This window comes from Orcinus orca, chromosome 9 (assembly GCF_937001465.1).
Source record: "Orcinus orca chromosome 9, mOrcOrc1.1, whole genome shotgun sequence".
Taxonomy (NCBI): domain Eukaryota; kingdom Metazoa; phylum Chordata; class Mammalia; order Artiodactyla; family Delphinidae; genus Orcinus; species Orcinus orca.
The window spans coordinates 52863745-52878174 of record NC_064567.1 but is presented as its reverse complement, the minus strand read 5'-3'; the positions used below and the strand labels follow the sequence as shown (position 1 = coordinate 52878174).

The following is a 14430-nucleotide window of genomic DNA, read 5'->3' as shown; positions in this document are numbered from 1 at the left end:
AGAAACAGAAAAAAATCAGCTTTGTTACTGATAAACTTTTTCTACAAGAAACATATCTCAATTTTTATTAAACTATAGAAAACATTATTAAATGTCCAATGGAATTACTTTAAAGCTATGAATCCCAGATTATTTTACTTTATTATTTAAAGTTATATATTAGCTTACTTCTCTAGAATTACAATAAATCTGTAAATCATACAAGCTTTGCAATAAAATAAACACATAGGACTGCAATTTAGATACAAGGTAACACAAAAGCTTTAGAAATCACTTATTAAAATGAAGGATCCTGAGTAATTATAAATGAGAGGAGGTAGAGAGGTAATGCAGATTACCCTGTTTCTAGTTCTAAACTATTCATTAATGAGTAATAGAATTAATTCCATGTGAATTTGGATTCACTTCTAAGTGTACCAAAAGACCATATTGTTGGAAGTTCAGCACAAGAGGCCAGATATTTACTCTGAATCCACATGGAAAATAAAATTAAGGCAACTGTTCATATTATTTAGGCCAGAAAATACTCTCATCCAAATCCCCAGCAAGAACCAAGTAGAAATATTTAGCTTTGGGATTTGGGGAAAAAAAAAAAGATTTTGCATATTTTACTTTAGTGCATATTTCCTATTTCTTGTACATAAAATTCAGTTTCATTTAAAAGGCAAATTGTAAACTCAGCTTCATTTAGAATTCAGGTAATTTTCAAAATATTTTGGGCCCAAATAAATCTTTAGATGGAAATATTTCAACATTTATCTAAGAAAGCAGTTTTATGAGGTCTATGGCAAATTTAATTATTCCAATGTTTCCCAAAGTGGGCAGCATGTACAAAATTCTGTACAATATGAATGTGTTGATCAAAAGGAATTTGGAAAACGCTGTTAAATCGGCTTAGCATGAGATCTCAGCTTTTATTATATCTGGATATAAGTTGTCAGTCTATGTATTAAATCTACTGAAGTATATGTTGAAATACAGCCCCCAGGCATCCCAGACAGAGGGAAGATTATGAGCCAATAAGAGCAGGTGGGAAAGCATAATGAATCTTTTAAGAAACTATAAGGAAATTCTGGGGTTGCAGGAGATAAATCTGGAAATGGATGCCCGAGCCAAACTGTGGACATTTTGAATGACAGACTAAGTAATTCAGAGTTTTTTAAAAGTCAGCCAGCAGCCATTGATGCTTTCCAAGGAGGGGAGTGATAGAATCAATATGGTAGTTCGGGAGGATCAATCTGGCTGAAAATGGATAGGTTGGTGTGGAGAAGGGAAAATACTGGAGGCAGGGAGTCCAGTTAGAAGGCCCTAGCAAAAAATCAGGAGTGATATTAAACATGAATGGTGAAAAGAGAATGCAAAAGGAAGAATGAGAACAAGGTCTATTGCAAGAGAAGAATGGGAGGAATGAGGGACAGTTTCAAAGATTTTTAAAGAGCTCTCCAAGAGACTGATGGTGACGTTAGTGATCACAGCGAATCTTTTGCAGCTTCTCTGGGTTATGCTTGATACAGGCTCCCATGCCTTGATATAGGTTTTCTACCATAATGGACTTTCCATTCTTGGTTAACATAGCTAACTTATAATTCATTCTTTAGGACTTCTAGCTCACCTGTCATCTTTTCATTCTTAAATAATTTTTATGTGTTCTCTTAGTATCCTAGATATACAAATTCTACAATATTTAAATCAATGTATTTTACAGATTGATTAGGTAGATTACAGGTTCCCCAGTCAGATTACAGGCTCCCTGAAATTAGGGATTAAATTTGTCCACTTTCAACAGCCAGCACAGTAGCACATAGTGGAAACTCAATCACTGTTTGAACAAGGAGTATGCCTAGGAATCTTAGAATGTTAGTAAGCACAGTAGCACATAGTGGAAACTCAACCACTGTTTGAACAACGAGTATGCCTAGGAATCTTAGAGTGTTAGTAAGCCTAAAGAAAGACAGAAATGGGCAAATAGATGGAATATAAAGATGGAGGAAAGGTAGTTTTATCAACATGTTGGAAAGCCAATGGAAATAAGATTGAGGAAAGTGATAAAAAGGGAAATTGATGAGGCAGAATTGCAGAGTGAAAGGCAGACTGTAGAGGGTGGAGAATTCACCCTCTGGTAGTCCAATACTTTCTACTGTTTTCAAAAGAGGCCTCATACCCCTCCATTTCCTCACCTTAGTTCCTTGTGTTTCCACTTTCAAGAATTCCATCCCATCTTGAGCCTCTTTTTCAACATTTACACATGCACACGTAAAGCACAGGTCAAATGTCACTATCCCCTGAGACATTCTGTGGTCACTTATTTCTCTGACTCTCCAGAGTGACTTTTTTTAAATATGCAGCCTGAAGCACTCCTACATAAAATTCACGTTAGGTGATACTTTTGGGAAGTTTGCCGTTATAGACATATTCTATCTAATAAATGACAAAAGGATGATAGAATTAGAATCATCATTTTACAACTCCAAATGAAGTAACAGGTTTAAGCAAATGATCATCTATGGATACAAGAACTATTAGTGGAAAAAGGTTGGTGGGGTACTTAATGATGGATGGATCAAGGCAATAGTATCTGAACCCACTGATCAAACTTCAAGTCATAAAAAGAAAGAAAACTAGACATCATACACCTCCTTATGGAAAGACACAACACACCCTCTAATATATTTTTACCAAGAAAGAAATGTTAACCTGCATTTGACCAGATTTTATCTGTAACAACAAGTTTAAAGGAAATATAGAAGACAGAAAACGTGCAAAGACAACACTGGGTTGTATTCAGTAAAATCTCAAATTTGTGAAACAATACAGTTTTTCAACAAATAAATTGCAAGGAGTAAAATTTAAAGAGGGAGTGAAAAACCCATAGTTTAAATATATATTAAAAGAAACTTAAAGATGTGTCAACCAAAAGTGTGATAGCTTTGGATCCTGATTTCAACAAACCCAAATTTATAAATCATTTATTAGACAAATGAGAAAACAAGACCACCCACTGATACCAAGATACTGTTAATTTTTAGGTATGATGATGGCTATGTTGTTTAAGCATCATTATTCATCCTGAAATACTTTCAGATGAAATGATACAATGTTTGGAATTTGCTTCAAAATAATGCACGGTGGTAGCAGGGGTGGGGAAGTGAGTGGTGGTGCTATAAATGAAACAAGACTGATTGCTATTGGAGTTGGATAGTAGCCACATAGTTCATTTTTATTTATGATTGAAAAATTCTATTTTGTGTCATTTCAAAATACAAGCTCCTGTGCTCCATCTTAGAACTATTGAATTAGAATATCTAAAGGAGAATCTGGAAATCTGCATTATTAACAGGTTGCGAAGTGATGATTATGCACACTAAGATTTGGGAATCATAGTCCTAAACAATTCATCCCATTGTTCTTGCTCTTGTCAGAGACATCCAGTCGATTATATATGCATGCTGTATCTTTAAAGTTAGAAATTGTGTCTTGCATCTCCCAAAGCCATATATTTTATATGTGCTCAATAAATATTAGTGATGCTAGTCAAAACCTTTATTGCTGTTCACTCTGAATAAACATTCTAGGTCTAGAATATACGAGACTTACTCATATATTCAAAGATATTAGGAGGGTGCACCTTCTCAGCTCTTAGCAATAATCCTCTGGCCATGTGGAATTTCTTTCTTAGTGGTATTTAACACTCCTAATTCCTAAAAGGCTAGTATTCTCATACCTCATGCAGCAAGGATAAAATTTAACAGATGAGAACAATAACCTCCTCTTTCACAGACAGATAGAAATAGAGAATCTTAGCTTCCATGTGTAGAAAAAGAAAATGAAATGTGAAGTGTTTATACCTGCCATTACCCCTCAACTTTGCCTTTGTCAAGATTTTCTTTGTTTGCAATGGTTCATTTATTAAGTAATCACTTTGACCCTCCTAAGAGGGTATTCTTGGGAAAATGTAACCTTATATCGAAAATTTTTTCCCCAAAGACTTAGTATGCCCTATACCTTGGAACGCTTGAAAGAACTCTATGATAGATTCTGTCCTAGTACTAGTCCAGTGTTCTAGTTCTGCCACTAAGTAGCTAGGTGGTTTTGAATCTGGCCCTATTTTTAGTGGGTCCTGGTTCCCCCACATACATAACTCTAAAATAAATGTCAATCTACCCTTGGATCATCTGTAAGTTAACCTACAGTTTTACATTCCTTCTAGGAAAAAGTATTTCACCCAATATTTAAACAGAAAACACAACCTTCAAGAAAAAAAAGGTATAAAATGGTTTACCTCAGCATCTTAGACAAGGATAAATAAGGCCAGTTGCATATATTGTGTTCTGAAGGTATAAATCCAGGAATATGAAGGCTATTTCCCACTTCGACTTACCTGCTTATGAGCATGATCATAAGAATTAATATGATTGTCAAACTCCTGGTGTTTGTGGTACTGCTTGTCACATAATTCACAGTAAAAGTTTGCCTTTACATCTTCCAGGGCCTTTGCTGTGGACTTCTCCTTTTCTGGAAAATCCTTAAAAAAAAAAAGGCAAAAATGTTGGTTACATTTCTCTCTAATAGCATAATCAGATCTCATATTAATCAAGTTGGTATTTAATTTTACTGTGACTAAAAGGATATGGTTAGTCACATTACATTTCAGAAATTCATGGCACTGTGGAAGCAACTTTCAGCTTAGCCTTATCCCTAAGTTATCAATAAACACATAATGACTTATCATAAAGGAGCCCTCAGCTGCAGTATGGTCATTACTCATTCTTCTTCTTGCCACCCATTTCCAGGTGTGGTTCTGCTGGAATACTCATCCCCATTCCCTCTGCCTATCCAATGGCCTATCTGAAACACTGTAAGACCTCTCCACGACAATATTTTATTGGGGCACTGATTGCATTGTTCTGTATTGTTCACCTACTGCTCACATTCAGCCTCCCTGAGATCATGTGTTGGGACTTACTATTCTCTCTGCACACAGTGCCTTTCCGACCTTATTAAATTGGTGAGCTTCTGCTCCTTTCCCAATACCCAGCTCTTTGCCCCCTCTGGGAATCATTTTCCATGACATTTCAAGGAGGAGAAAGCCTCCATTATGTTGCTTATTACTAAACACATCTATGATCATTCCTACTTTGTCTTTTTCATGGACATTTCTTTCTTTGATATTACCCCTTACATTTTTTGTATTCCACACAATTCCATCTTCGGCCAACTGAATTATCCACTCTACACACTCTCCCTGGGTGATCCCATTCATACTATAGTTAGAGCCTTATTTATCCATAATCTCTAACTCCAGCCTAAGCTTCTCCCACAAGCATCAGCTCCTGCTAGACATTGCCAATGAGTGTATTGCACAGTTTTCAAAATTATTACGCTTACAATTTTGACTATGCTCTATCTCAAACAGAATTTTGGCCATATCATCCTCCTGCTTAAAATCCGCCTGAATTCTCTCATTGTCTATAGAATAATAGTGACAAATGCTTATTGAGCATAAACAACGTGCCAGGTATTAGGTTAAGTACGTGAATTATCTCATTTGTTCCTCACAACGACCCTATAAAAATAAGTTCTATTTTAATCTACATTTTACAGATGTATCAACCAGCACTCAGAGAGATCACACACTTGTGGTCACTGAGTTACCAAGTGCAGAAAGGATTTGAATTCAAATAACCAAGGCCTACCTCCTTTGTTAGTAAACAGCTGTGCTTTACCATCTCCCTTTAAGGCCAATCCCCTTAATATACCATACAAGCTCCTTCCTACCTCATCAGTGTCATTTATATCAATCCATGCTCCCATGTTACCCTCTTTAATTCTATTAGCAGACATGCCACATGATATTAAAAGATTTGTTTTCATGTCTATGGCTCCCATAAATCTTTTGAAGGCAGGAACTGTTTTATTCATTTTTGTGTCCACGGTGCCAAACGTATTGTCTAGCCAGAATAGGTGCTTATTTAATATGCATTACATAAATTAATAGATAATGCTGGCTTACATATTCATGCCTCCTATCACTCTGTAAGTTCTTCTCTATTATCCCAAGGCCTAAATAAAAGGATGACTGGCACTTAGAGGATACCAAATAAATATGCATAAAGAATGGGTGAACAAAATAAAGAATGGATTTCAGCTTTGTTTCTCCAAAATGACTAACCTTCTATAAAAAGAACTTAGGCCATAAACCTAAATCATAGGGCTATCACTACCCAGACAAGAAAGCAAACACAGGGAATTTAGGCAGATTCTACAGGGTTGGGAGAAGTGATGGGGCAATTAATTCAGACATGGAACATAATGATTCAAGCCCAAATGTAAGTGTCTAAAACACATGGCAAGAAGCAGGAAGGACATGAGTAACATTAACAAAGATCAAACTAGACAAAATATCTGGATTGCCTATCTAAGAGAGTTGACGTAGAAATGTGGTTACATTCTAGGCTGATGAGGCAAATAAAAGCTACTTGACAGGATGTATCCAGTAATGAGAATATGGATACCGATTTCAAGACAAAAACCCAGTTACTCAACGAATGGAGATAATATAGTCACTTGATAACTGAGGGAGCAGTATAGCATCGAGGTAGAGCATATCTTTTGATGCAGTACACTTAGAATCAGGGGAAACCATTATTTTTCATCCAGTCTTTCTCACTAGAAATTTGTTATGCGCTTTCTCAGTATAATTGCAGGGATTGGATTGGAACAGGGACTACTTTGGTTTACCCATAGTTCTTACTTTATGATGAGCCAGGAACAACAGCCTCAGAAAACTGGCCATGTGCCTTGGATATTGAGCAACTCTGCCTCAGCTATGTTAACTGGGAGTGGAGTAGGCGTGGCGACTGAGAATTCAGGGTGAATCTGTAGCTAAAAATGTGCTTTCTAATTATTCCAGATTTTGGAGAGGATTTTGTGACAATAGCTCAATGGCCAGGAGTGGAGCTTTTCCAGTTACACTTGGCATCTATATCTAAACATTTTTTATCTCTAAAACTCCCTTTAATTATGATATTATAATATATGACTCTCAATGAAAAATGTTATGAGAGTTCTACCAACATTTTAGTCATATACCATCTCCTACAAATGTTTACATTTTACAAAGCCATCAGATTAAATTACATGCCCCATTTCTTGCTTCATTTTTCTTGCCGGGAAATAGTGCTGATATATCCGTTTCTCTTCCCTATAAGGGACTAATGATATTCCCACAGCATATCCTAGTCCCCTTATTAAGAGAGGAAGGATGCACAGGTGGGATATAAATGCCATGAGCAAAACATACAGAGTTCACAATCCAGTGTGTCCCTCAAAGCCAGAAGTAAAAGCATAGACCCAACAGCAGTGACTAGGGAATAGAAATGGGGAAACTGAGGCTTGAGAGTAGAAATATCAGGCAAAGGAGACTACAAGCCGAGTTGGGTAAGGATAGAGGAATCACAGAGGAAAAGAAAAACAAAAATCCTTAAGAATTTTTGGCGAAACTTGAAAACTGAGATTAGAGCTGGAGCTGACTTTTAGTAAAAGAACGATAACTTAGTGGTCCATGGTATTACTCAGCATAAGGTAGACCTGCTCTGAAGTGTCAAAGTGGACTACCTGTGGAGATGGAGCTGAGTTGGCCCATCTCTATGTGCCAGGAGGCTGGAGGGTAAGGTCTCAGACTAGTAGGGGAGGAATCGTGTAGTCTATCTAATTCTACCATTTAGCAGAAGAGGCAACTGATGTTTAGCAATTTCGTGATTTGAATAAAATCAGCTAACAGTAAAGCAGGGGCGCACTTTCCATTGTATCACGCTGCCCCATCCACTCAATCATTCATCCGTTCATTTAACCACACATTCATCGCACTATTATCAAGCACTTAAACAGTCAAGAACCTCTTGTTAAGCAACCTGTAATCGTCAGTTTCTTACTAGGTCTCTACCTCAGAGTTTTACAGTCTAGCATGGGATAATTACATATGAACAGATAAACACTATAAATTGCAACACAGCGATAATCATAAGTTGTTATAGAATTTACCTAGTTCATACTAGTTAAGAACAATTTGAAGAAAAAGTCAGATTTTTTCTCTCTCTCCCTTCTTCACACATAGCATTAGATACGCTGTAAGTTCTCAGCATTTCTTGCCTTTTTGTTTAATGACAAGATACTTTAACTGGTCAAATAGCTTTGAAGGCAAATCAAGGTGAGGTTTACTCTCTGAAATAATTACAGTCTTTAAATATATTGAGATATGGAGTAAACATGAAAGGAGTAAATAGCCACCTATTCTCAGTATCAGTAAATTTTTAAAATAAAAAGTGAATAAAATGTATAATAATACATTAGACATATAACATTTGATGTATAGCTGTATCATTGATTTGCTAGTCATACAAATTTCCCTTCTCACAGTTTGCCTAGAAGAGGAGACTTCGGAAGCTTATTTAATAGAAAAAATAACATTTATGAAATAAAAGAAAACTTCTTGTTAAGCATTCTCAATGATCCATTAAATGTTGAAAATGAATTATAAATTGAATATGAGTTATCTTAATAAGTCATTTTTAAAACATTAGGCATTGCCAGTGGGCAATTATGTTGCAGTTCAGTAAGAATTCCATAGTAATTAATTACTTTTCATAATTAATATTTTGGGTGCAAAGAGAGTAAATATACTTTTTCACACTAAGAATTTTACATTCATGCATATAACAAGTGTATCTGTAAAGTGGCAAGTATTCTGACTACAGTAATGTGTTTAGTTAGAAATATGTATGTTTGCTACCAAATTATTTTTATCATTGTAATGATGCTTACACACTAAAATCCATCGCTCTCTCTTTGTAAAATAGAAATCTGCCAAGCACTTCATGTTTGTTAACTCAGTCTTCACAACGACTTTACTAAGTATCATCTCTTATTATCCCGTATAAAGACATGGAAGACAAGGCACAAACACATCTAGAAACTCACTCAACGTTGAAGAGCAGAGACTGGATTCAGACTCATCTGCCTGTCTTCAGAGCTATTAATCACCAGGCTCGTGGCTGCCCTAATTAGCCTTTATCCAGATGCTGCATAATTCTGCGCTGTCTCTGCTAACTGTTTTGGTAGATTTGGAATGATACAGAGCCCCTTGCTCCCAGAGAGAGTAAGAGGACTAATTATAATTTTAAACATCTATAGAGCTCTTGAAGCTGAGAGATGGGCGCTAGGAAAATACAAGGTGGTTGTCCTGTTCTGCTGGCTGTGAATATGTGCCTTGATTACTGAAAAGAAAGAGAAGAAATCAATTGCTGTTCTTCGTATCTCCCTGATGGCAATACCAGCTCGGAGCTTTGAGAACTGAATTCACATTCTTTGCATGAAACTTCACATTTGACCTTTCACTGTTATGTGTAAGAGATTGCTTTAAGAATTCTAACATTCTCTAACCTGTTCTGTTACACAGGCCGCAGATAAAATCCTGTCTCACAGATAGTGAATTCTCCTCCTCCTTTGATCAAGTGGCTGTCGCTGATTCAAAAAATCTCTTTTCGTCCCCATTGTCCCCTTGCACCTCTGTAATAGACTGGGTAATGGGAAACTTGATTTAGATGGGTTTCTTCATGTATTTATTTTATTTTTGTGATAGAGAAAAAAAATAGTGTTTGAAGACTGACTAAATTGAATCTCAGCCTCTTTCTTACAGCAGTTTAAACTTTAAATTTTCAGTTTTCTCAGGATAAATTAAAGGGAGTAGTGGGTAGCTTGAAGGATTGTTGTGAGTATAAAATGAGATCAGTTTCATGGAAGCACTCAGTACAGTGTATGCTAAAAGTAGGTACTTGATGTTTGGATACTTTGTGTATATGTGTCTTTGTGTTATATGTATGGGTATCGTTGTATCCCTATGACACTAAATTTTTTTTTTTTTTAAATAATACCATTCTCCTATGAGTCTATAAAGCAACTTTCATTTTCTGATGAAAATCTGAGCAAGTGATAGGAGTCCTTATCCTCTTCAACCCACCGTCTCATATGAAAGCACAATCCCTGATAGTAAAATCAAATTTGGTTTCCATAAATATGATTTTCAGATGTTTTTATCTCACAATTTGTTGTTTTTCTTTTGAGTTTTTTTTTTTTTTTTTTTGGCGGTACGCGGGCCTCTCACTGCTGTGGCCTCTCCCGTTGCGGAGCACAGGCTCCGGACGCGCAGGCCCAGTGGCCATGGCTCACGGGCCCAGCCGCTCCGCGGCATGTGGGATCTTCCCGGACCGGGGCACGAACCCGTGTCCCCTGCATCGGCAGGCGGACTCTCAACCACTGCGCCACCAGGGAAGCCCTCACAATTTGTTTTTAACTTTTGGACTGTTTAGAAATCCCACACACGGTCAAGAGAGCACTGGATGCCCTTAATTAACATTAATATTACTAATATTGATTTCCCTAAAGATGTGACAGGCTTCTTTTATATGGTCTTTGCATTCTATAGCATCTAGCATGTTACTTGTTACTCAGAAGAAACTCAGTAAGTATTTGTTGAATAAGTTAAATTAATGAATAAAAACCAGAGAATGCTTTTCCCACTAAGTAATAGATAGCTTGGCTCACTGTGGCAATGTTAAGTTATATCATGGGGAATTAAACTGCTGAAATGATGGCAGAATAAACAGATGAGTATGATTCTAAGTATATGGAACTTTTGGAACAATCTTTTAAAAAAATACGGATTCTGAGGTCTAAGGAGCTTACTGAAGAATTAGCCTAAAGTAATAGAGGGTGGTAACTGCATACAGATTCACAATCAGAACTATAGATTATTGATTTCCAATGTTCCTCCTGTCTTACCATAATCAATAGTTCTCCTTAAAATTTGTTGAGAATCAAGTGTTGGTTTCCCAGACTTGAACTGGACACGACCAAAGTTAGACCTTTCCAGCAATGCCCAGGTAGGTATAATGTCAGCCACTGCCTGGATTTGAAAAAGAGCTTTTCCCCTCTTATTAGTGATTAATTCAAGCTGCCCAGATGAGAAGATGAATACAACCACATTAAATATGTGAACTTATCACTGGGTGGCATGCTTTGTGAACGTCTCAGCATCGTTTCTAATTTGGAAAGAATGATGAATTTCTGACTTACTGGCAAGATGCCAGAGTAATGATTTCATTTCTGTTCATGAAGCAACAATTAAATATTTAAAGTTTGCTTGTATAACTGCTTATTTTGGAGAAGATTCCCAATTGGCTGCATTTGAACAGAGGTTATTTTTGAAAAACACATGCATATCTGTTAGAACCATTGTTCATCAGTATTCTACACCACCAACTTCATCTTCCTCAGCATAAATTAATATACAGTTCCTCTACCAGAAAAACACATAAGTATATAATGCAGTCCCAGGTGTACCCTAAAAAATCATAACAGTAGCTATTGCTTTATTACCTAACTACGCATGTCTGCCATAAAGGAAAAAAGGCGCACATATAATTTCCATATTGCTTACCAATGGGATACAGATGCTGCATTGCATAAGTTCATAAAGGTTATGGATTGGTTTTCAGAGTATTTTTAACAACTAATGAAACAGTAAAATACATGTAAACCAATGAGATTTACTGGACACCGTGTAGTATGAGCCCATCAAGATGCAAGGACTACCAGTCTCTTACACAGAACATCCCAGCCCTCACCAGTAAAAACAGGCAATATTTTTGGGTGGGAGAGAAAAAGAGAGTACATGAAAATAAATGTAAATTTACCCAGGGTCAAGGACAAGGTCGAATCCATTAAATAGCAGTCCTTGGCCTAGAGTTCATGCCCAATAAACGTCCATTAATGAATTCATGAATGAATAAATGTAGTGAGTGAAGGAATGAATACATTTAATTTCTTTCTGACCTTTTTCCTGTTTAGTTATTGTGCTAAAGGGGAGAGAACTGGAAAACCTGAAATGAGTATGGTGATGTTAAAACCCATACACTTGTACACTTCAAAGAGTGAACCCTAATGTGGAATATAGACTTCAGCTAATAATAACACATCAATTTCAGTTCATCAATTGTAACACACTCACCCACCACACTAATATAAAATGTTAATAATAAGGGAAACTATATATAAAATTAGGGGAGAGTATACAGGAACTCTTTGTATTTCCTGATCTATATTGCTATGAACCTAAAAATACTCTTAAAAAATACTCCAGTATTTAGAAAATAAAAGTGTACAACGAAATCACATTTTTATAGTCCTACCTTCATTGAACTCAAAGAAAAGCAATGCATGATGTAAAAATAATCTAATCCATGTTATGTAATGTACATGGCTGAGCTCCAGGGGTGGGGCCAGATGACAAGGAGGGCTCCTTTGTATGGAGAGATCTTGAGATCCCCAATTCCGTTCTGTCATTTTCCATGAGAGAGAACAACCCTCGGCAATCCTTGAGAAAAGCAGGACTACTGACAGACCATATTTATAATCATTAGATCCACTGGAAATTCACGGGTAAAATTTCTATATTTGAAAGAAAGATTTTAGAATGAGTCTATGCTGTGGGTGTGTAAAATATGATAAGAAAATGAGTTTTCTTCCCCCAGACTGACAATAGTGTCCCATTTATAAAGGTAGTAATTACCACTCCATCAATTCAGCCCACAGATATGTATAACTGTAATGAATACAGACATACTGCATTCATCTAAATTGAGTACATTTAAATGAATACATCTATTGTGCATTAGACAGGAAGTACTTTCATTTACCCATTACTCCTGCTGCAACTACTTATTTTAAAAATGCAATTAATAGTGTCTGACATTTCATTTTCTAATATAGGAGAAATCAATAAAAAATGTCAGGTAACTAAGTTTTCTGGAAAGTTGCTAGTGACACCTGCTGAATTACAAACCATTTTTTAAAAATTCAACATCTGTAACAGCTATCTAGGGGAGAAATTGTCATTAAGAGATGCTGACCTAGACATTGCTTCACTTTTGCGTGGGAATTCACGGCAAATATGTTCCCTTCAAAAAGATTCAGGTGATTGTTAAGTCACTTCCTGTTCTAAGGCCTTCTCAGGTTGCTCTGCAATTCATCTGTACAATTCTAAAAAGCCGTGTTTCTGTTCTACATGTGCTAAAACAGGCCTAGAAACTCCTAAAATGATGGGCTAAAATAGTATAAAGAAAAAGTTTTTGCTTTTAAAAAAGGACACACAAACCAGAAAAATGCCAAAACTCCAAGGACATTCTTTCTGTTTTTTCTGAACATTTGCTATCTTGTTGGATTAAAAAGTCTGCTACATTTGGTTTACTTGTTCTATAACCAGAGATGTTTAAAAAGTGATTGTGCTCACAAAGGCAGTTCATTATTTCAAACTGGCTGCTCCAGGGTTCTATCTATTGAAATTCTAATAGGTAATTTACTTTCAAACTTAGAGGAAACCAGCAATTGTGAAAGAAGTATGCTATACAGAAGCTCTGTGTCTCAAATCTTGAAATATTAACTTCAAGCTGGGAAAATGTGTCAAAGTAAAGGAAATCTATTAAAATGCTAGTTTTCTTTGAGAGGAAGGCATTCACAAGGGCTAAAGGAAATGCTATAAACAACATTACATTCATTTCAAGATCATGAAATGATGTACAAAACTTGGGGCTCGGGGGCTTCTGGGAAGATGGTGGAAGAGTAAGACGCGGAGATCACCTTCCTCCCCACAGATACACCAGAAATACATCTACACATGGAACAACTCCTACAGAACACCTACTGAACGCTGGCAGAAGACCTCAGACCTCCCAAAAGGCAAGAAACTCCTCAGGTACCTGGGTAGGGCAAAAGAAAAAAGAATAAACAGAGACAAAAAGATAGGGACAGGACCTGCACCAGTGGGAGGGAGCCGTGAAGGAGGAAAGGTTTCCACACACTACGGAGCCCCTTCGCGGGTGGAGACTGCGGGTGGCGGAGGGGGAAGCTTCGGAGCCGCGGAGGAGTGCACAGCAACAGGGTTGCGGAGGGCAAAGCGGGGAGATTCCCGCACAGAGAATCAGGGCCGACCAGCACTCACCAGCCCGAGAGGCTTGTCTGCTCACCCGCCAGGGCAGGCGGGGCTGGGAGCTGAGGCTCGGGCTTTGGTCAGAGCACAGGGAGAGGACAGGGGTTGGCTTGGCGGAGTGAACACAGCCTGCAGGAGTTAGTGCACCACGGCTAGCCGGGAGGGAGTCCAGGGAAAACTCTGGACCCGCCGAAGAGGCAAGAGACTTTTTCTTCCCTCTTTGTTTCCTGGTGCGCGAGGAGAGGGGATTAAGAGCGCTGTTTAAGGGAGCTCCAGAGACGGGCACGAGCCGCGGCTAAAAGCACAGACCCCAGAGATGGGCATGACACGCTTAAGGCTGCTGCTGCTGCCACCAAGAAGCCTATGTGCGAGCACAGGTTACTATCCAC

General features: G+C 37.4%; 1 protein-coding gene across 1 annotated transcript in view; it reads right to left on the bottom strand.

Moving 5' to 3' along the window:
* Nucleotides 1–14430, bottom strand: part of ZNF804B (zinc finger protein 804B) — a 502144-nt gene that overhangs the window by 68894 nt on the left and 418820 nt on the right. Inside the window, exon 2 of the mRNA XM_004265630.3 lies at nt 4379–4522. Within this exon, the coding sequence (XP_004265678.2) occupies nt 4379–4522 (144 nt within the window). The remainder of the gene's footprint in view (nt 1–4378; nt 4523–14430) is intronic.